Genomic DNA, 23,817 nt, shown 5'->3' on the forward strand with positions numbered 1-23,817 from the left:
TGTTTGTAATTTTTTTATTAACACAGAAACGCTCAACCTGATTTTGCCAAGTGGTTGATGTCATCATGACAACATATTTTGTTGGCCTAAGGACAACATTTTTATGAACAAAACGTAAACCCACACCAAATCCAAACCTTAACCATAAATTAGCCCTAAAATCAGAGGGAAATGATAGGTGAAAAACAATTGTCTAGAAGCTCCTAATCTTGGTTAGAAGATTAAATTTTAAATAAACTGTAAACTTATTTCTAAAATCTGATTGGTTGATTTAAATGTTGTCCCAGGGTCAAAATGATTTTTTCCTAAGGATATCAACCACTTGGCCAAAATAGGAGAGCCCACAGACACATTTACATTGATCTCTTTACGGTATGTTAAAAAGACTATGGATGTAGTCACATACATAATTAAATCTTTCGGCAAAAATCATGACCTTGGATTTTGGAACAACAAAAACAGAAACTCTTAAATAGAAGTTCTCTTTGAAAATAATTTCTTTGAAATGCTTCAGAAAAATATCCAAACCAAACAATGTGTTTGATTTATGTCACATGACACCCGTGGAAGAGAAAGCTTCTGAAGTTTTTCAGGCTGGAGTATCGAGGAGTGGCCAAGAGAAAGGTTAGATGTAACCGGGAGAGTTCCAACACAGAATTCTTCTCTCCAAGTCCTTTCAACGTTTTTACACCCCCCTTGTGGTTTTTCAAATAACTGCATCAGATTATGTTTTGACTTGACAAACAAAAAATCCTGGGGGGCTTCTTTGGGGGAGTAATTTCTCAACAAGTGTTTACAATTTCTGCAATAATACCACCACCTGCTGGTTGACTCTTTGACACACAGCTCAGACTGTGACACCAGAAGGTTAGCCATACTGGGTCATATGTACTCATGGAGTGCATTTAAAACAGTTTTCTGATACAGATAAATGGTGCCTGGAATGTACCCATCGTCCTGCTGTGAAACTGCCCTCTCCCACTCCTCCACCTCAACAACAGTCACACGTCTCCATTTGTCCTCCTCTTCAAGTGTTTTAATCATTTTCTCCAGCTCAACCTTGTACTCCAGGTTATCTGCATTTCCTCTGGTGGTCATGCACACGTAGCCACCTGTTACAAAGGGCGAGGAGATTTAAGAACATTCGACATTTACATTAGCCCTATACATTTGGATGTAAATGTAGACATACATTATTTTATTTCAGAAAATAAAGAAATTCTTTGTTCGTATTATTTAGTTAAGTATACAATTAATGTATATATAAACTTGTAAGCATATGAAAGACAAGAAATACAACTATAAGGTTGATCAATTATATACCATTATTCCAATACACCCTTAATAAACTGTAAGTCACTTTTGGGATAAAATAAACAAATATTTAACATACAGTTGATTAAAAAGTACACGGATGTACATTACAATAATTCTTTATGGCAAAGATACGTTACCTGGTTTTGTAGCTTCCCACATCTCTCTGATGACTGTCAATGGCACTTGGCCAACGCTCAGAGCTCCAACAATGATAACAATCTCATACGCTGATAGGACAAGATAATGATGTTAAAGATGTCATGCTGCTTATCAAACTTGTTTTGTTTCAATAATTCTGACTATTTGTAAAAACTAAATTATGAAATAAAAACTCTAGAATGGTTGTTATCTGGCATCCAAAACAGACATTTCTGATACAGAAACGCAGATGTTGGCAATTTTGAACTAAAGTCCTTACCAGCTTCAACAGGGAGGGAATCCTGCCCAAGCAGACATTGTTTAAACTGCTCATAGAGTCCCGTTTTCTTAGCCAGCTCTAGCATCCCTAAACTTCCATCCACTCCAACAAAGTGTTGAAACCCCATTTTCTTCAACTTTCCTCAATCAAATGGCAGAGAAAACATCACCTTTGAACTTTCAGATCTTCCACATTCTAACGTCTATCCGAATTCAAATAAAGCAATGCGTACATGTGCAGAGACCAGGCCTGTACCACAGGCTACATCCAAGACAGTTATCTTCTCTCTGTCACCTTTGTAAAATGAGCTGACACACCTGGCTGCTAAAAGAGGAGCACGATAATCCAGCATCGCCACATCCTGTTAAGGCAAAAAATGACACATTTAACAGTTGCAGGGAAATGAATAAAAAAGAAAATTTACAAAAATGTACCTGGTCATAGTTCTCAGCCCAGGTATCGTAGAAGCCGACCTTATCCTGGGTATCTGTGTTTTTATGGGCCGACAGGATCACGTTCCTCACGTCAGAAAAGGTTCGACTGTTAGCCATTCCTTCAGAGACACGATTCCATTAAATATAAGATTATTAGATAGATAGAAAAACTAAATAAAAAAATGAAAACCCTTATTTTGAAGTTGCATGTAATCACTGTCCTGTATTCCACAAACTTTTCCTTACATTCTCCTTCCTGCCATTAGAGGGCGACAAATAGAATCAACAACAAAGTGCTGCTAACTGCCTCCTCAACATATTGTTTTCAAGATAACGTCAGATTTGTATGCAAAAACCGTCCATTTTATGATTTAATAACAATATGGGCACCTTTTAAGAGTATTACATACTGTAGCTTGCTACTTACTTGACAGCGGTGTTCATGTAGGGGAACGAATCGAGTCTAACTTACTTTGTGTTGTTGTGCTTTAGCGGCGAGACTCATCGCCCGTGGATCGGGCCTATCTCAACACGTACACAAGGTAACTAACGTTAACTTCATCTAACTGTATTCTGTGATCCTTAATGTTTAAAATAATTGTTTTGATTCCTCGCAATATTGACCAGAGAGATAACGTTAAAGAGCCGAGTAGATGTAGCAACATGCTAAAGATCAACAGCGCATTTACAAAGTGTTTATCAGATGTTGAAATAACCAGTTATCTTTATATGACTTTGACGTTATCGTTACATGTTAAAGGGCACCAAGGTTATACAGTTTCAGTTTTATGTCATGTTTTCTAATAGAAAGACAAGCTTTGTGTTCTTACTCACTGGATATCACTTTGCAACGTACTAATGTTGCATAGTAGCAGCCTACCTACCTTCCAAAGGCGTTGTAAGATTGATAAAAAAGTCTGTATAAAGGAAAATAAGCGATTATTTACGGCATTAAAGTAATATTTTGCATGCATGTGAATGAGTCTTAGTCGTCTGACGCCATACAGTTGACCTGCGATCTGCAATCTGTGAGCAGCATTAGTGCACAGTTGCTTCACTCACTTGAAAACGACTTAAATTGAAGTTACTTTCGATTTGTTTGTGTATATTTATTGATACATATATTTATATTATTTTTACTGCTTTCATTTTAATTTTTCTATAAATTTTCAATTTATTTCTATTTCTTGTATTTATTTGTTCTAATGGACTTATTGATTAGACTTCCCTTGTTCACATTTTTGACCATGGTGTTATTATAGTAAAAGTGTATTAACCATTTGTATTTTACAGATTGATTAATGTTTGTTCAAATACAAAACCCTCTCAAATCCACCTCAGTTAAAAATAAGATTGTGATGTTATAGTACACGTAACTCGAAAAATTTAAGTAATCTGAAATATCTGGTATTGCTGAAAGTACGATGTAGGAGCGCGGTAAAAAGTAAAAAATATTTAAAACGAAAGGTGGACTAGAGGAGGATTTTGTATAACCACTGTTTTACTACAAATGTCATTGTTACTAGTATTTGTTAACGTGTAAATAAACAAACATTTTACATCAACACTTTCTTGTTTTAGGTGCTTTAAAAGTGAAAATGTCCATTTTGGGGCTGAAAAAGAAACAACCGAAGACTTTTAAAGTCAAGGTTATCACAATGGATGCTGAAATGGAGTTTAGCTGTGAGGTAAACAACGTGTCTGTGTTTGTTTGTTTGTTTCTGTGTCCTATGTTTCCATATGTGCATGCTTTCACATTGATCTGTGTCTCCCAGGTAAAATGGAAAGGGAAAGATCTGTTTGACCTGGTGTGTCGGACCATTGGACTAAGAGAAACATGGTTCTTTGGCCTTAGATATATCGTGAAAGACACGTATGCCTGGCTGAAGCCTGATAAACGGGTGAGATGTTGGTTCACTGTAAACACAGTCTGCCAGTTAACATAGAGATACACTGACATGTCTGTTGGGATTAAATCCATACAGGTTTTGGATCAAGAGGTTCCAAAGGATTCTCCGATAACGTTTCATTTTCTCGCCAAATTCTTCCCCGAAAAAGTCGAGGATGAGCTTGTGCAGGAAATTACTCAACACCTTTTCTTCTTACAAGTATGTGGGAGTTGTACTGGTGAATTTGGCATCATTTCTCTTCGTAATGGTATTTTATGCTCCGCTATAACTTCTGCAGTGAGTGATTCTCTTTCTATGAGCAAAATTGTTTTACAATTCTTTTTTATTTTAACCCAGGTAAAAAAGCAGATCTTAGATGAGGAGATATTTTGTTCTCCTGAGGCCTCTGTTCTTTTGGCATCATATGCTGTTCAAGCCAAGGTACCCTTCTATTTGAGTATTTGGATTTAGGCTTTTCGTTATAAAAAACATATGAAGAGTTTGGTTCCCAAATGAGATAACTTTTTAGTTATTATGGCTTAAATCAAAACAAACCAACTGTAGTTTGATTGATATTAACTGGACTGCACAATATAAAAACATGATTTTAGAACAATTTTAAAAGCTGTAGTTATCACATTTGGGAATAACTCATCAACTCTTCATATATAGCTTATGTTAAATATAACTGTCTGTTTTTTGCAGTATGGAGACTATGATCCAAACTTTCACAAGCCAGGCTTTCTAGCTCAAGATGAGCTCCTGCCCAAAAGAGTGAGTCGTGGGTTGATGCGATATCATTTACATTTGCGCATTGAATTCAATCATTAAACTGATCTTTTGGATTTCTGTGCTCTTTTGTGGTGATGTCCAGGTGCTGATGCAGTATCAGATGACAGCAGACATGTGGGAAGAGAAGATAACAGCTTGGTATGCTGAGCACAGAAACATCACAAGGTAAGAAAAATTCAATTTTATCTTTTAAGCACCCTTCACCCTTACCCTGTAACCAAAATGCATTTGTGTTTGCAGGGATGAGGCAGAGATGGAATATCTCAAAATAGCACAGGATCTGGAAATGTACGGAGTTAGCTACTTTTCTATCACGGTAAATCCCATGTTTTTCATCATTAAATATGATCTGTTGCTTTGCTCTATAAGCGTCAAAATGTATTTTTTTAAGTTCCAATCAGAGGCTTTGAGATTGCTTGACAAAACAGTTTTTCTCCCTGTTTGTCTTTGTCGAGATTTCTTGTAGTGACGATATTGGAGATGATGGTGTATAAGAAATATTTTGTATTCTGATATTTTACAGCAAAATAAGAGGGACACAGAGCTGCTTCTTGGAGTTGATGCCCAAGGTCTTCATATTTACAACCCCAACAACAAGCTCAGCCCCAACAAATCCTTCCCTTGGAGTGGGATCCGTAACATCTCTTACAGCGAGAAAGAGGTTTGTTGAGCCCACATGTGTACAGTATATAAACCTAATGCATGTAAATAAACAGCTGAGACATTTTGAACAACAACATTTACTGCAAAAAAGATACAATTATTCAAATATTCTGTGTCTCTTTCCTATTGATCAGTTTACAATCAAGCCATTAGACAAGAAAATGGAGGTTTTTAAATTCTACTCATCTCAGCTCAGAGTAAACAAACTGGTGAGTTAATTTGATGAAACGGATTGGAGTTGTTTTAAAAAAATGCTCAAACAGACGCATCATTCAGTCATTTGTGTTTCTTAGATCTTGCAGCTGTGTATTGGGAACCATGATCTGTTTATGCGGAGGAGGAAAGTGGATTCCATAGAGGTGCAACAAATGAAGGCCCAGGCCAAAGAAGAGAAGGCTAGGAAAAAGGTGTACTTTTCATTAACATAATGTTTGTTTTTATGAACCTTGTTCATTAAAGAGGTCTCTGTTACTTTAATCACATTTTGTTCTTTCTTAAAATGTTTTGTTATGAGCGTTCATTAAAGCTAATGAACATTACACTAATGATAAGCACTGATGTTCGAGCACAGCAGTTAAACCGATTGGTTCTGGTCAAATGTGTGCGTTCAGGTTGAGCGTCAGATTCTCGCTCGGGAGAAGCAGATGAGGGAGGATGCCGAGCGAGCAAAAGAAGAGATGGAACGTCGTCTGTTTCAACTTCAGGACGAGGCTCGAATGGCCAATGAAGCACTGGTGAGTTTTGACATTCTCAAAATTGAACGTTGCCAAAAACATTCCTTTTGATATATTATCTCAGAGCAGTATAAAGTATGTGGATTGAGTTGTTCAGACAAAAATTTGAAATGGAATGCAGGGGTATTAAAGTGCAAACCATTGTTCTGGACTCAAATTAGAATTCCATTCATGGTCCGAGACTCCCCGAGTTTGATCTTGTAAACCTGTCTTATCTGTCTTTCTGCAGCTGCGTTCGGAAGAGACGGCCGACCTTCTGGCAGAGAAAGCTCAGATCGCAGAGGAGGAGGCCAAACTGCTGGCTCACAAAGCGGCGGAGGCAGAACAGGACAGGCAGAGGTTGGAGGTCACAGCCCTTAAAACTAAAGAGGAGAAGAGGCTGATGGAGCAGAAGATGAGAGAAGCAGAACACATGGCGGTTAAACTAGTTGAGCAGTCTGAGAGGCGGTGGGTGTGATATTAGTTAACCTGGAAACTTTTAGAGAATAGTTTCTCCAACGCAGCTTAATATGCAGGGAATGCGAATAGCTATTAGTAGGTTGGAAAAAGTGTAAACACTGTTGTGTTAACGCAACATTTCTATCAACCTAGAATGATACTAATTCAAGCATAAGATTAAGTGACCAGACTATCCAGCTATGCTTTTCTTTTTGCCAGTCTGTATGAGTTGACTTGATGCATAAAAATGATTTACATTTCATTTTTGTCACCAGACTGAAAGAAGCCGACCACCTGAAACAGGACCTGAACGAGGCTAAAGATGCAGAACGAAGGGCTAAGCAAAAATTAGTGGAAATCACGAAAACAACATATCCTGTAATTTTTTCTACAAAACTTAAAGGGATAGTTCACATGAAAGTAAAACGTCTGTCATTATTTTCTCACTCTCTTCATACCTGTATGGCCTGCTTTGGTAACCAAAAAATGTTGGCAACCCAACGACGGTGGTACACATTTATTTCTATTGTATAAAAACGAAACCAATGCAAGTCAAAGGGGTACCACCATTGTTCGGTTCCTAACATTCTTCAAAATACCTTCTTTTGTGTTATGCAGAATAAAAGAAACACACACAGGTTTGAAAAGAAAAAACACCCCAAGAGAGCTTAATTTTTACTTTGGAATTTGGGGTTTCAATCACTTGTTTCTGATGTGGCATTTCAAAATGCACCTAACACCAGAGTGATGGAAACCTGGCTAATGACAGAATTGTCAATTTTGGGTCAACTATCCCTTTAACAACCATTCTGCTTCTTATTGTACTTACAATGCATTCAAAATGTAATTTGGGTCATGTGATTAGTTGCTAGCACCATATTCCAGCCCTCCTCCACCCACTGGGCCAGAAAATGTGGATTTGCCTGCAGACATGAGCAGCTCCATGCGATTGGACTTCAAAGACTCTGATATGAAGAGACTTTCGATGGAGATTGAGAGAGAACGGTATGCACTTGACGGTGTCAGAAGGTGTGTGAAGATCTGTTGAAAAGGCAAAGCTGAATCTATGTGATGCATTTTTGTGTGTCAGGCTGGAGTACATGGAGAAGAGCAAACATCTTCAAGATCAGCTAAAGGAGCTGAAATCTGAGATCGAATCTCTGAAGTTGGAGGAACAGCAGCAAGCTGGAATCTACAGCCACAGGAATTACACTGACCCTCAGTATATTTCCCACAGCAATGTAAGAGACACTCATGTTGCTTACTCCACATATATTTTTCAACTAAATCTTTCTACATGTTGTTCTGCGGTTATATATTTATTCCCATGCTTAACACCTGTTTGCTACATGTTTAGAATTTCCATAATAGAAAACAATTGCAGAACTCACAAAGATTGGATTGATTTATTCTTCGCTGTCTGTTACAGAGAAATTCTGCCTACATGGCTCAAATGGGCTTCTATGAGGAAGTGTGAAAGATCAATCCATCTTTTCATTTCGAAGCAGGAGGGTCTGGAGCACCAAACATTACATTAAAATGCAAGCACAACCTCACGTGCCTTTAAAAGTAATATATTTCTTGCTCATATTTCCTCTTATATCTCAAAAGTTCAGGTTTGGTTATGTGTACACAAGTCGTCTTTCACTAATGCCACAAATGGTTTGGAAAATTGTATGCGACTTCTTTCTATGCCTAATATTATTGCAGATGTAAAGGGATGTTTTGGATACATATGGTGTAGTAGTGCCTTCAGAATGAACAAATCAAGCTTGGTTGCTTTTGGACGATTGTAATCCCACCTGAAATACTACATCTTGCACAACACTTTTTTTTAATTGTGGGGTGCTTGAACAACTTGACAACTAGCTTCCTTTAAGTATGTGCCTTGCTAAGAAATGCACCCAACACATGGTTTTAGGTGATATTTCGGAGAATGTCAATTGATTTTGAGCGTTTGCATGTTTTGGAATGTATACTTGTGTAGGTGATTGACATTCGCCTAAACACTCTTGTGCCTTTTAGATAAGCTTGCACTACTCAATGAGCCAAATTATCATCTACCAGTACATTCTTTTATCACAGTATGGGTCCTGTTTTGCTAGTGATATATGAGGCTCTGCAACAGTGCCAGCTGTAATATTTCTGTCTTATGCAAGAACAGAGGTAGATTGATGGCCTCTCTGTTTATATGTGTTGTTATTTATCAATTTTGGCTGACTATTTTTTATAGTGTGTGTGATATCGTAATACAGAAGGGCTCTTATTGTTTTTTTGCTAACATTTGTGCTCATAAAGTCTGACTCTAGGGGGGTTAATGTTGAAGGGTTATGAGCTATGTGGACATTTCTGCACACTACACAAATATATTTCCTGGAGTGGTGAACATTTCAAACTTTAGATTTGCCTTGATCCTTAAGATATAGAAATGGCAGACAGAACTCTGACATCTCGCCCTATTTCAACACCTCAGCACTTTAAGCTGAAGGTGCTATCTAATTCTTTGTATAACACTTTGGAGCGATGTTTGTGCTTAATACACATTTATTGCAAAGTCTTACTACTAGTAGTTATAAACATTCCTGTGTTATCACCAGCCTGTCTATTTGCACACTAGCTTGAGTGTGCTAACTTCACCAGGCAACTAACTTCACCAGGCAACTGTTCATGTTTTAATGAATGCCACAACCATCTGCCAGTCCTGCCCTGTGTTGTTTTTACTCGGCTGCTTTACTACTTTTTGTTAAGTTTGAATTTCGTAACCACATGTGCAACTTTTACTTCATGTTTGGTTTGAGTATCTATAAGATCACAGTATTACTGCCTTTTCTTATTCGTGCCATGGATACAGACACAGATGGTTCATATGGAAGCGGTCATACAGGAACCTCGTATGTGCGGTGAATTGTAAACCAACATACAAATAAATTGCAAATATGGAATTCTGTGTTGTGCTTTGTGCTTTGTACTTGCAAATGCTGTAGATGTTTTTCATCAAAACTTTATTTTCTAGGTCAGACCATTCCAGTACCTAATGTTTCACTTTAGAACATCCAGTACATCCAGAGTCTCCTGTGGTTTTAGTAAAAGGTAGAAAGAGTCTCAAGAGAGCTAATGTTAATGTTCAGAATCAGTACCATTCACTTCCTAAAGATGGCGTGGTGCAACAATTTAGGATGGATGACTCACAATCTTATATGTCTACTGATAATTTCACACTTCACTGAGAGTGTGAATTGAAGATGATCACCCTTCTTGGATTCTCTATTGTAGCATAAAATTGATAACTTGATAGATAAAATCTACACGTTTTACTGAGAATGCAGGTATATCTACTGTAATGGACTAGATATACTAGTTTCTTCTCTTAGGTGGGTTTGCTGAATGTAGGTCCTCCAAGAGGTTGATCAGTTGAGACCATCCTCCGCTAAGACTTGTATATGGAGAACCTTATTGATATTTATATTCCAGATTAATTGATCCGCCTTTTTAGAAAACAGAGAACCAATGGGTCCAATTATCAGCCAGAAGAAAGTTCTGGAGAAATGTTCCTGGAAGTAAAATAAAACGCCACACTTAACAGCCCCACTTACGCTTGTATTAATTGAAATTCATGACATGTAAATTCAACTAAAAAAAATATTTTGGTAAGGTAATTTCAAATTATATTGTAACTTGCATCGCACGTCCTACAGAATCAAATTCTAGATGACAGAATAAAGAGCATTTTTTGAGTTCCATTATTACGTTGTTTAGCATATTTGTATTTTGTCAGGCGCTTAGTGCTTGGTGAATGAAAGAAATTGCCCTCTTCAGGCTAAACAGTTATGGATAGATTTATAAGACACTTCAGTGATGCATCTAAAACAGGTTGTATTTTTTCTGGTTTATGATATAACAGTAATCAGTTTCCACCCACAGATATTTAATGTACAGTGAAATATGGATGTGTCTAAAGCTGTATATTTTGTCATGCATTATCATACATTACACATTCAAGACCATCTGGCATAGAGTTTTAACAAAAGTGGAAATCTGTGTGACTTCAGAAAAACACATTTTTGGATTAAAGTTTATCGCGTTACTATTGAAAATAACCTTTTCTGATTAGATTGTGTTTCAGGTGTGGATTGTTTTAAAGGACGGCTTTGAACAATAAGTGCTTAATACCATTTGTGTACTATAAAATAATCCATATTTCATTACAGTGAAACAGAAAACTGCCCTATTATATATATTATATAACGCATTCATACTTTCTTTTGAAGTTTATATATCAATACCTACCTCTTGTTTAAAATTGCAAAGATATGTTCCATGCACGCTTTAATTGAAAGTGGTAGACCCAACAAATCTATCATTAACAATTCCTTCTTTGGAGTACAAACACGTTTTGGACCAGCACTATCCCTGATGTTGCTAATATTCGTACAATCTCATTAGTAGCCTACATTTTGGTACAATTTTCTTTCACACCAGTGACGTTATTTCAGTAGGCCTTTTGCTTTTTCTAATCGTATCTTTTTGTAGGATTCACAATGTTCGAATTCATATGAATAAGCAACCTCGTAAAAATTATTTACTTTTTAATATTACTTTTATCTAAAATAACTGTATCTAACATACAACTATGATGTATTGAAACATATTTTTTACTTTATCTTTATTCTTCAACATCGGATTGGGGCTTTTAGACACAAGGCAAGAATCAAACAGTGAAGGACAAGGTCACAATTGTGTACATCTTTAAGGGAAGGTTGGGTCTTTAATTCACTGTTCAAGTGATGAGTCACCAGCGTTTTGTTACCTCACACCGCAGGCACATTGTTTCCATCCAGGTCTATCGTGGTTTGCCTGTTAAAAACGTATGCAGATTTGTACCCTCACATCTCCATCCCTGATGTTTTTTCATTACATCCCATATTACCTTAAAAAACTTTTTGCCTTTGCAGGTATTTTTTTGTTTGTTTGCAGTGCTTGGCATTATGTTCTCCAAAAGGTCCCTGGAAACTATGTGGTGTGCCAGCATTTCAGGCAGATGTAGATGAGGGATATTTTATATTCACAACACTCATCTACTGTTGCACAATTTATTTCATTCGAACATGTTTATTTCCCCTTCTGCTTCTGAAAAGGTTTTTAATTCAACAGGATGTGATTCATTTTGAGTCGGAAAGCTGGTGGTTTGTAAATATTTAACTGATACATTGAATGATAGGACAGATTTCCCAAATCACATCTTAACATTGTTGTTTGGTAACATGTTATCAAGAATGTATATCTACAACCAGAGCTACACACAACATCACCAACCAATCATAATGAAAATTCATCGCTCATCTAATTTTACCATTTCAGCATTATTGTTATCTTTGTTTCTTTTCTCAAGTAATCCTTGAAGAAGTTTAATCCACTCTATATTATATGGCCATATGTGGTACATTATAACCTCAAGGTATGAAAATGAAATGCAGTGTGAAAGACATTAGTACAATGCCTTGCTTGAGAATGTCTGTCTTTATTGCCCTTCACATAGTTTATGTATCTGGATTTGTCAAGCATGGCAGAAATACAACCTAGCTTGAGGTCATTCTCTCTCACATCTTCTTTGGGATGTGTGGGAATCGTTATCTTTGGAAATCCTGTAATCAAGTTATTAAAATATTTCTTAATGTCTTGGATTTACAATAACAGGCTTTACTATGGGGACAAATTATAATCACTATTAATAACAATGTAAGTTAAAAATGTTGTATTTAAAGCTTCAAATCTTATTAACCGCAACTTACTTATTCATTGTAATTAGCATAACATCTGTCTTATCCAAATGATTACAATCTGCTAATTACCTTTCATTTATTGTGTCTGCTGTGCTAATGATCTCTGAAACACAATACAGTGAATGTGACTGCAGGGGCTTTCAGGTGCTTTGTTTTATGTCGGCTAGCACAGCAGAGATCGATAATGCTATACATTAGCTATCGGCCAAATGCCTTTCGTCCGCATTTTAGACTTATTATTAAACAATGGGGTCTTCGGTTGTTGTAGAAAAAGAACATCACAAGTTTTTTGGCACAGATTGTTTTAAACCCCAAAGCAGTGCTCAAAGGATCTTCCAAACAAGAACATAATTGCAGTCACAGAAAAAGTGCTTTGCCAAGCAATTTACACAAACGTAATGAGGAAAAAAGCAGCCGGTGTCAAGATGGTTGTTGAGACAGGGGGTACTAGGGTGATGGAGGGGAGCCCATGAAGGTCATGCAAACAAGAAAGACTGAACAAACTAAAACATGTATTTATATGAAGACAAATTTAAAGACTGCACGAAAGTGATGTTTTAATTAAAAAATTGGACAAATAAATATAGACACTGCAAATTGCATTTTTTGTGATGACACAGTTAGCATCGTGAAGCTTTCAGATGCTTCCATAAACTGTAAGATAATAGAACCTTGATCAGAGGTGAACTGTACTCTAAATTATTTATTACACTCACAAGGACGATTTCCACTGTAGTGATGGAGTAAAACGGAGGAATAGTTTTTAGATACACTGAAAACTGTCCATCAATGTTTTAACTAGGGATCTATTTGACATTGTGTGTTTTTAACAACGGCAATTTTTTTTTCCTTTCACGACAAGAAAATTTTGGACAAGATGTAAAGCTGTTTGGGTCAAGTTGCTTTGTATTTCAATTTCAAAGAAGGGATAAGTTGAAGAGAATTTATTTATTTTGAAATACATTATCTTATTGCTCTACAGGTTGAGGTTAAGGCTGCATCTGTCTTAACTATACATACACCTAAGCAATAAGTTGATATCTGTTGTTTAAAAGTAGTATATATGAAAAGGTGCGACTATATTCACAAAATAACAAGGCCTTGAATTGCATTTCAAAACGATTACAGATAATACAAATATTAAAAGTCCACTGTGTTGTTTTTTGGAGGATCTATTGACAGAAATGCAAAACAATATGCATAACAATGTCTTCAGAGGTGTTTAAAGACCTTTACATTATGTTTTATTACCTTGGAATGAGCTATTTCTATCTACACCCACCGCGGTTCCCCTTTCATGGGATTCGCCATGTTGTTTCTCCTGCTAATGCTGCTAATATCTCCACATTGCTCCTTTAAGGACAATGTTTATTTACAGGTTTTTATTATCATTATTATTTTTATGTTAAGTATTATCGTTAAATGCCAAAATCTGATCTGTTAGTAAGTAACGGATCAGTGGTCTAAATAATTATAATGAATAATCATAAATTAAAACGGTTTAAGAGAAATGAAAAAAATGTACTTCAAAATCACAATAGTCTTTCTTGTTTTTATAACAGGAGAGCACATATCTAAGATGGATGAGTTGATTTTCTCCTAACTCCCTTGAGTTCTCAATACTGGTTAGTGGAACAGTCTAATGCTGTGTGGAAAATTCACAAGAGAGCGAAAGATTTATAAACAGATTGGCCTCTAACAAACACCCACACATCAGAAAACTCATTCATACAACAAGGTCTCACAGTGGCCTAATCCCACCAAATCCTGTTTTTTTGTTAAAGCGATTTATAGATATGCAGAAAAGGATTATGACTGAAATCTTCACCATCTCTTGAGAATTCACTCAGAATTCACTTCATTCATCTCTAAATAAGCATACAGAATGGTTGTCGGTCCTTATTTTGTGTTATAGCGGCAAAGTACATAAAGTTACAAATTACAGCATTAAGTCTTTAAATTGATTGGATCTTACATTGCTTATGAATGTAAACTAAAGAATCTACACTTTTCATCATATCAACAGATGAAATGAATTGGGTATCAGAGACAACAGACAGTGTTTAAAGCATCATGCACCGTTGTAAATCATCCCATCCATTGTGAAATTTCCCAATGTCATCTCAATGTTGTTTCACAGTAGAGGAAAGGGCCAGTTATTCAAGTGTTGTGAGCTGATAAATCCCGCTAAACTTTGAAAGGTCCCTCTGGCTGCGTACTGGAAACAATCAGAATGCTGCAGCGGGTTACTCTCCAGCCAAACAAATGAGACAGTGCTTTTCTCTACTGTCATGGCTTTAGAAAGACAGAGGCACAACACAATGTGACTTAATGCTTTTACAACACAGGTTATTCAGGAGTGTATGTATTTGGGGTTTGTGTCACTGAGACCAGCAAAGGAAATATTCTGTCTGGTAAAGAAGCACTTGCATTGGATAATAAATCCTTGGACAAATGTTGAGATGTTCCCGTAAGGCACTATTAACAAGAGGCACTTTGGCACCAACACATCTGTCATTGTAATGCAAATCAGGAGCTCTCTCAGTAAGGACCGTCTTGTCCTGCACAACTCATTTATAAGCCTCAAAGTCATAGCTTTCAACCAAAAAATACTGAATCTCACATATTTGTGGCACATTTCTAAATGTTTTGACTAAACCACATTTTTTGTATTGTGGTAGAAATGCTGTTCCTTCAGGTAGAAAATAACGTTCATCTTAGATGATCGCAGACCTTATTAAAAATAATGTGCAGCCAATTACATTGTAAACACATCATTGTAGCTTTCATAATTTGACAATGATTGTTTATAATGGCACTAAAAGCTCATATTTCGTATATAAATAACACGATTAAAGATCAGAGTTATTACATACAGACTAATTTCGACGGGCTGGCACTTGACCCAACAAACCCACACTGTGTCCTAACAATTTAATAATGCATGCTTTTTACTTTAGCCTGATAGGTGCATATAAATGATTCATGGACCTTAAATATATTAGATTTAATAAGCTCATATATTTGTCGAGCTTTAAAGGAACAATCGGTAATGTTTGCTCATTAAAAAAGTTTTATGCATGAGAACTGAATAGTGCTTTTGAAAAATATGCTTAAATGGCCTGAGATAAAGATTTTAGACATAGCGGTAGCCTAATAAAAGATGTTGTGGGTCCCCTTACGGGGGCTGATATATTGAGATGATAATATGACTGATTTTAGTAGAAAAGTTTTGGGACTGTTTAATGAATGCCTTGCCTAGTATTGGTCAGTGTAGGTCAGTCTGGCTAGGCCGGTTCAACTAGGTCTGCAATCATTTTTAAATCCCATGCGTTCGGTTTTTATCATTGAATAATTCATGCTTTTATCTTTTATTTTGTCAGACAGCCGCATGGCTACTAAAGTGTATCTAGGGCAGAAAATGACTTATTTAAAGACCAACACACTCTCTCATCGTGACCTGTGTTGGATTTAGTGATACAGCAATATAAAATAACACTGCCTTTAAAGACTGTATGACCTTCAATGGCTGCTTACAAAATATTTGATTTATTTGAAAAAGCATGGCTGATTGCCAAGGTTGTGCTATATTAAAGGGATAGTTCGCCCAAAAATGAAAATGCTGTCATGAATTACTCACCCTCATGTTGTTCCAAACCTGTATGAATTTAATTGTTTTGTTGAACAGAAAGTAAGATATTTGGAAAAATGTTAGCAGCTGACATTTCTGGGGCACCATTGATTTCCATAGAAGAAAGAATTATTGTTAAAAAATGTGTTCTGTTGAACACAAAATGAAAACATTATCAAGGAAAACAAACAAACAGTCAATGGTGCCCTAGAAATCTCAGTTGCTAACATTCTTCCAAATATCTTTCTTTGTGTTCAAGAGACAAAATTAAATTATACAAGTTTGGAACAACTTGAGGGTGAGTAATTCATGACAGAATTTTCACTTTTAGGTTAACTACACAAATGTAGAGCATCATGCTACTAACATGGCTTTGATTGCACGATAAAGTGCACAGAATCTTAAACAAACTGTTAGCTACATTCAACTAAATGCATAAATGTAAATCAATACATTCCATGTAAACACACTGTGTCATACTGTCAACACTTTATCATAGCCTTGTTTTCACCTACAGCCTTATAAATCAAAGCCATGTACCTAATGCTGCTGCTGTCAACCGTGCTTGATAATAGCTGTGTATTAAAACATAAAGCTGTTAGGCATATAAGTCCTAAAGGGCCAAAAAGATTTCCATTAGCAAGAGGAGGTGGATTTGCATTTGTAAAACGTTCAAGCAAACAGACAGAAGATGAATTTCCTTTATTGATCCTAGGTTGTCTTTCGTTAAATACCTCCAAAAACCTCATTGGAAAGTGTGAATTAGAGAACAACCTTACACCCTGGAGCCAGGGGGTCATCTCCACTCCTGATAGATATAAGCCAAAAATACATCCATCTTGCAGGGGGCTTGTGACAGTGGAGAGATTCACCCTCAGCATCCGTCAGGCTGGGCAGCAGTAAGGCTCTCCTGAAAGAGATGGGGAGGTAGCCACCAGATGCTTCTGTGCTCCTGCAGTGTTGAGTGATGAATATGAAATGTGTAACCTTATGGGGTACAGCGATTGTAAGATACAGTGATTCACCCAAAATAAAAATTCTGTCATCATTTACTCGCCCTCGGGTTGTTTCAAATCAGTATAGATTTTTGTTCTGCTGAACACAAATGAAGATTTTTGCCAAACAGATCTCATCCCCAATTGACTCCCATAGTAGGGAAATAAATACATGGAAGTTAACGGAGGATGAGATCTGTTTGTTTACTGACATTCTTCCAAGTATCTTCCTTTTTGTGATGCTTGAGTATAATTTTTTTTACAATTTGGAACCAACACAGTGCCAACTCAAAGCACCCTTAACTCAAACAAGGATTACACTTTTCCAATAATTCTTCAATCATAATTTACCTTGAAAGACTGTGATGCGCACATCCATTTCATAGCACTGGACTTTTTTTGAGAACATCTTACCAAATGAGTTTTCTCCATCTGCTGGCGGAGAATCATCAGCATAGTAATTTCTTAATGAACGCTAGCCTAGCTGGTCTGGCTCTCCTGTCTGGGGCTTTAGAGAATGCTTCTAATGGCCCCTCATTAGTGTCTCTACATGTGAGAGCTAAAGTCTTATACGTGATGATTCTCAGAATTAGGGCAAAAGTTTTTACTTTAATGAAAGTTCAATATAGTTAGCCAGCCAGAAACTATCCTTACTGCTAGTTTGAATGTGAAATGCTTTAAACATTAGGAATACATTATATTCTGTTCAAGAATATATAACGGGAGATTCTGCTGTCAGGTAAAAGTCCCCGGTGATGTAAAATTTATTGCATTTGACTCACCTGGATGAATTTAAAACACGTCTTTGACATGAATAAGAGATTATTTTGCAGGCAGATTGGATATTTTAATGATTGAGGAAGTAAAATGACATCACTTTAGTCAAAGGTTAAACTCAATATTTATTAAGTTTTTAAAATGTGAAATGCATGTTTATCAATAGCTTTGGTTTAAACTATTCAACACATTTTGTGGTTGAGATGCAAGTGACAATTTACCAGAATGTTAAAACAGCATAACGGAATTTACAGTGTCATCCTTAATTTTCTTGATATGAATCTTGTGTATCAAAATTGTGGAAGCATATTTATTTTCAGCCATAATTATTTTTGGAACGTGCGTCCAACATCGTGTTTTGATTTGTTTCTTCGATCAACCTTGGGGAAAAACTGTGAATGTAATTGAAATGCTCATTCAATATTTGTTGGATTAGAGGGACTTGTTGTGATGAATGTGGTGTTTCATTTTACACTCCTTTTTTAAAGCATATCTCTTATGAAAACCATGGTGAAAATAATTCAATATTGATCTAAATTTCCAGGTCATGGCCTGCCTCTGTTAGACTGTCTCCGATGACCAGTTAACTTGAAGGTTTGTTTGTTTTCATGCAACTTTGAATCCCACTGGTATACATTCAAACGGTACTATGTCGAGTTTACCCCAAAATACCACGTTTTTAAGCATATCTTTAAATGGGGATATGTGGTGGACTGGACTCTTATCCATAAAAGAACTGTTTTTCTTAACCAATTTAATATGATTTATCATAGATAAAAGATTAGAAAGTATTACACTTGTGATTTGTTTAGCTTATTTATTTATTCAAACAAGTTTTTAAATAAAAAAATATATTAGTTAAGGAGCCTCAGATTGACAGAGGTGGCAATGCTTTGAGAGGTACTATTGTTATCAATATAAAACTAATTACTTTATTATAATTACTTCTTATTTTTCAATTTTTTTGAGGAACATACATATGACGTAAAAATGCAAAAATTCATACACACTTTGCATCCGAACAACACTGAACATCTAATGCAAAACCATTTGATCTTGATTTAATTGAAACATTCTGTTGTGCAAGGTCACCTTTTTCATATTGCATTTCAAATCCGGAAGCCACAATATCTACAAATTACCACCAGATGGTTAAGAATATGCCTTAGTCCTATTTTCTGTCTGCATGCTACCCGTCTCACCATCTTTACCATGCACTCCCTCATTACACTTCCTGATTCTTACTCTTTATTCTTCACAGGCTAGATTGGAAAGTTTTTCCTCTCAACAGCAACAAACACACTTAATCTTGCATGCAGTTACTTACTGTGCAATGCAAGGAATGACAATATAAACGGGGTGACAAAGGCTGCACACTTTAATGCCCGCTATAATTTGTGACCACACCCCTTTGTAAACAAATACACACCATTTTTCATTCAGTGACTACTTAGAGCTGAACTCTCAGGTGCCCTTTTCCACCCGTGTACTATTTCCGGAACATGCGAGGAGGAAGCAGCAACATTGTGATTAAACCTGGAGACCCACAGGTGCCTCAAAACCCTGAGGTGTTCCTCTTTATCGAGGTTGTGTTCTTTGTTATTTGTAGAAATAGCTGAGGGGGATGTATGTGTGTGTGTATTGGGGGGAAAACAGGAAGTGTGCTGCTTCAAAGTTTGGGTAATTTGCACAGTACAAAAATCTGAATTTGTAACATAAAATCTAGGTGCTGACATCAGTTTTTGTTAAAATTATAAATCCATTATGCAAGTTTAGAGTTGGTTCCAAAATGAAAGAACTCTGAAATCATGTTTTTTATCATATTATCATGTTTTTATTGTGTTAGGAAGCTGTATTTTTGAGTTATTATGGCTTTAATCAAAACAAACCAATTGCAGTTTGATTTAGATTAATTGTAATGCACAATAAAAAAGTTTATCTCTTTGTGGAACCAAACTCTTCAACTATAGTTGTGACTTTTTGATAAGTCGCTGAAGTGTATTGATGTCTGCCATTAACGCCTGCTGATAGATATTTGTTGGTGGATGAATCTGCTCTTCCTCTTTTTGGTGTCATGATCAAGGGAGTCTCTCCTCCATAATACGATTGTCCTTGATTTCACTCCTTCACTAATGCTCTAATGAATCAAATCCTGCCCTTAGCAACAGTCTCTCTCTTTTTCTGTCTTCTCTGTCTGTTTTCATCTCCCCCCTGTTGTGCCCCATTCACCATACTGTAGCTATAAGGGTGAAAGGTAGGATTGATTTGAGGGTCCCAATGCAGTCAGTAGACCCACAATTTTAGTCACGACCTTCACCCCATCATCTGGTTTATCTGTTAAATCTTGCGATCTCTTCTACATAGAGTAGTTATCCATATGTCATTTGTTTATTGTCTCTGACAAACCCCTTCATGCTATACAAGTTAATTTAAACTAAATTCCAACTATAACTTTATTTAGTTTTTCTCTTGAATATATTCTTACCTTGGCTGATAACATAATCATTGTTTCTTTTTCGCTCCTCTTCAAGGCTATTTCTCGTCTCTTCATGCTTTGATCCTGCTCATTCATCATTCAGAGATCTTAATCAGAGCTGTTAAACTTACCTCTTCTCTCTGTCTAAACATGTGAAGAATATTGAAAGACAAGATGACGCATGTGCACTAACCATCTACATTAAAAGAGCTTAATTTCCTGACACCACACACTGCTCATTTCGTCAATACTTTCACTGGTCTGATTTATGCAATCCATTATGGATGCTCAACTGATAAGCAACCACTATTGAAACCGTTTGCCTTCGTCTCTTTGACCTTGTAATTGGGGTGATGGTGAATTTGGGGACTGCTTTGTTTCCTCAGGCCTCATTCAGTCATGGTGTGTGAAAAGAGGTGTCCAGAAGGAAGGCAAGACTAATTCTTGACATGGACTACTGCTTTGCAGTTGAATGATATGTTAGTAATGAAGAGTAAAACGTTAATGGAGGCTTAACATTTACATTTAGTCATTTAGCAGACGCTTTTATTCAAAGCGAATTACAAATGAGGTAAACTATAGAAGCAATTGGAACAACATAAAGACAACAAAAAGCATAAGTGCAGTTAAAACTGGTCTCATATAGTCTACCACAGTAAACAAAGCTAAGGATTTAAAAAAAAAAAAATGTTGATGCTTAAACAAACAGCTTGAAATAGATCATCAGCAAGTGGGAAATCACTCTAAACTTGTATACTTGTTTTGTCTATTGACAAATCTATTGACAGAAATACAATATAATATTCATAAATATGAACACTGGACCTTCAACAGATTTTTGAAGGTGACCTCCCTTTAGCGATGTCAAAACATTGCATTCTTTTGCATTCTGATCATCCGAGCAATTTCACTGCTCAGTTTTTAATGTTCGCATATTCATCTATAAATCAAGAGAGATTTAGCTTTCCACTTTTGCCCCACATCTTTAAATTCACTCTTTCTGAGCGCTGAAGTTATTTAAACTGCTGTAATCGATACAATGCTGTTTTGCTATTAAAGTGTGCTATCCCAGCTCACATATGTAGAGCTCATAGCTCCCTAAAGACAGAACCTTCTGTCTTTCCTCGTCCTGTCCTTCACCTGCAGCAGTTCTGGGGGGTGAGGTCAACTCTGATTCGTCGCATTAATAGTTAATGGATGTGTTGTGTTTTCGGACATGGGAGGGGAGGGGATGCTCACATCAATGATTCAGATGATCTAACACAATAGACTGCATTAGTTAAAAGGAGATTGTATCATGTTCGATTTATGTATGGCCGGTACAGTATTAGCTACTTTGGTGTATGTGTTTCCTGTGTTCATTTGATTCATTTATATTGAAATTGAAGAAAACAGACATTTACTGTATGTTTAACACACATGTCAGTCTCTGCATTTGTCCCAAACTGTTTGTGTGTTTTGTAGAGGTCCTGCTGTTTATTGCTCTGAATATCCTCTCGTACAGGACAAAGTAGCTCATGTGAGATTTCTTGATTTTTTTACTGAAGCTCATCATTGCCCCAGTGATACATTTGTTTTTTTCTGATTCATGTTAGTCCAGGTGTGGCTCAAGAAAAATATGAATCCTGGCAAAACTGTGAGTAGAGCATGTTAGTATAATCCAGCTAATTACAGCTGTAAACAGCTGTGTGGCATTCTCTAATACATGTCCCAGCATCCCCCATCCAACTTCAATGCCCAATTATTAATAAATCCCATGTGAATTGGTTTACTTCCATTAAATGGGCTGTGTGCTGTTAAGATTTGTTCATAACTTATACAGTATAATATCAAAGTATAGAATGCATTTGTTTATTACTTTTTTCTATTAGGGTTCTTTCTCCCAATGACAGGAATTGTATTACTTGATTTACAGTCGGAAAATAAATGTATTTTATCCTCCACTGCTTTGACGTGGTGTGTGGAGCATATGTTCATCATTTTTTCCACCATAAATCAAACATACAAAGAAAGTGTCAGAAAGACTTTAAGCAACACAGACACATAATTTGCACCATGTCTGTCTTTCTGTCTATTCCTCTATTTTTCCAATGTGCCTTCATTCTCTTCACTCTCTCTCCAGGAGTAGTCTGGATTGGGGATTCTTTTGGAAAGATGAGCTGGTAGACATGATGCAGGCCAGCAAAGAGAGAGAGAGTATTGGCCTAAAGGCAGTTACATGACTCCTCATAGTCTGTGCACACAATCAGAGAGCCTCTGCCTAGTCAACATTGATTTATCAGGTAACCTTTGTGAGCGATCATTATTCTGCTAAGGACCATCAGAACCATCAATCCACAGGCTCACACGCCTGTAGATCAGACAACAATCACAGGGCAGGTTTGGCCCCATCTTGGCTGCCTCTGATGTACAGAATAAGCGGAGAATCATTCCTCATGGGACTACACACATGTACAATGTACAGCGATGGTACATTCCCACTTTTGAAGCTGTTACTTTAGACTGCTGGGACAAGTACAGAATGCACTCTGTGGTCGTTTGTTGCAGAATGGTCAAGGATGTCGTTGGGCTTTCAAGGTCACATTTTTCTTGAAGTGTGCTGTTTTACGACCTCCAAATTTTCGTAGAAAATGTGAACCTCAGCCTTTTATTTTTATAGAATGTTTTTAACATGAGGTTTTATAAAGAATACAAACCATCTATGCAAAACCTTTATTGTGGTTTTAATGACAAATAGATTGTCAAATGTGAATAAAAAAGTAATGTTGCGTGATTGCATTTAATTATTTGGAAGGGTCATTTAACAAATATAATAGAATATTAATGTAGCTTTTAAGATATGGTCAGTCCCATGATACTCTATTTATATAATTCTGAGACCAACACGACCACATGCCCAAAATTCATTCCACATATGTTATGCTTCTCATTTCTCTAGGTGGAGGCGTCACACGGGAAGGCTCAGAGGAGATTTAAAGATGTTTGCCTGACAAGCAAAGCCATTTTGTCAGCAGCGTTCTTCATCTGCCACCTCAAAATGAACAAACGGCGTTAGAGGGTCCTTATTAATTCAGAAGGCTTGAGATGCAAAAGAAGCATAAGCTGTTTCATATTTAATAAAGGTGTGCTGCTTTAATTACTTACAGAGGCAAGTCATTGTACGTTTTTATCTTTCCTTTAACTGGATGCAGGATTATAAATTAAATTTTATAATAATGCATAGCTAATCTTGTAACAAACCTGTTCCTTAGAGTGTTATTTAGCCAAATAAATTGGTTTTTAACTATGCGCTTCTTGGGCCAGTAAATAAATAGCAGTTTTTTCATTTTAGTCAATTCCACTTTCTTCACTTTGCGGTTCATTTACTTTTGATTAAAATATCTGTCTATCCTCCAAAGATGTGCATGCAAAGCCCATTAAAGAGATTAATTCAAATACATCTATAATAATTTAGCATTTTAAAACATACTGTA

General features: G+C 36.4%; 2 protein-coding genes across 3 annotated transcripts; one reads left to right on the forward strand and one right to left on the reverse strand.

Moving 5' to 3' along the window:
• Positions 1–3,217, reverse strand: mettl27 (methyltransferase like 27). The gene is made up of 6 exons (XM_056732047.1): positions 3,054–3,217; positions 2,170–2,288; positions 1,968–2,096; positions 1,736–1,871; positions 1,455–1,544; positions 1–1,112 (listed from the first exon to the last, which is right to left on the reverse strand). Exons 2-6 carry the CDS (start codon positions 2,284–2,286, stop codon positions 883–885), a joined length of 702 nt encoding a protein of 233 aa, XP_056588025.1. The 5' UTR covers positions 2,287–2,288; positions 3,054–3,217; the 3' UTR covers positions 1–882.
• On the forward strand, positions 2,414–9,627 carry nf2b (NF2, moesin-ezrin-radixin like (MERLIN) tumor suppressor b). 2 transcript variants are annotated; one of them, XM_056732046.1, is made up of 18 exons: positions 2,440–2,513; positions 2,662–2,711; positions 3,751–3,857; positions 3,945–4,070; positions 4,155–4,277; positions 4,416–4,499; positions 4,764–4,832; positions 4,933–5,015; positions 5,091–5,166; positions 5,374–5,511; positions 5,648–5,722; positions 5,807–5,920; positions 6,125–6,247; positions 6,477–6,694; positions 6,961–7,063; positions 7,551–7,690; positions 7,776–7,926; positions 8,115–9,627. In XM_056732046.1, exons 3-18 carry the CDS (start codon positions 3,768–3,770, stop codon positions 8,160–8,162), a joined length of 1,761 nt encoding a protein of 586 aa, XP_056588024.1. In that variant the 5' UTR covers positions 2,440–2,513; positions 2,662–2,711; positions 3,751–3,767; the 3' UTR covers positions 8,163–9,627. The 2 variants fall into 2 exon arrangements, with proteins under 2 accessions (XP_056588023.1, XP_056588024.1); XM_056732045.1 differs by having other exon boundaries at positions 2,414–2,711.
• Positions 9,628–23,817: the final 14,190 nt, after the last annotated feature.

Source organism: Triplophysa dalaica, chromosome 19, assembly GCF_015846415.1.
Source record: "Triplophysa dalaica isolate WHDGS20190420 chromosome 19, ASM1584641v1, whole genome shotgun sequence".
NCBI lineage: Eukaryota > Metazoa > Chordata > Actinopteri > Cypriniformes > Nemacheilidae > Triplophysa > Triplophysa dalaica.

Bases quoted from the DNA above. Each gene is read 5' to 3' on its own strand.
- mettl27 (XM_056732047.1), bottom strand. From the start codon at position 2,286: ATGGCTAACAGTCGAACCTTTTCTGACGTGAGGAACGTGATCCTGTCG. The intron at 1,872-1,967 runs GTACGCATTGCT...GATTGAGGAAAG, and splicing joins CAGGCCTGGTCTCTGCACAT to TTGAAGAAAATGGGGTTTCA. The intron at 1,113-1,454 runs GTAACGTATCTT...CCTTTGTAACAG, and splicing joins GTGGGAAGCTACAAAACCAG to GTGGCTACGTGTGCATGACC.
- nf2b (XM_056732045.1), top strand. From the start codon at position 3,768: ATGTCCATTTTGGGGCTGAAAAAGAAACAACCGAAGACTTTTAAAGTC. The intron at 4,500-4,763 runs GTACCCTTCTAT...TGTTTTTTGCAG, and splicing joins CATATGCTGTTCAAGCCAAG to TATGGAGACTATGATCCAAA. The intron at 6,248-6,476 runs GTGAGTTTTGAC...GTCTTTCTGCAG, and splicing joins GAATGGCCAATGAAGCACTG to CTGCGTTCGGAAGAGACGGC.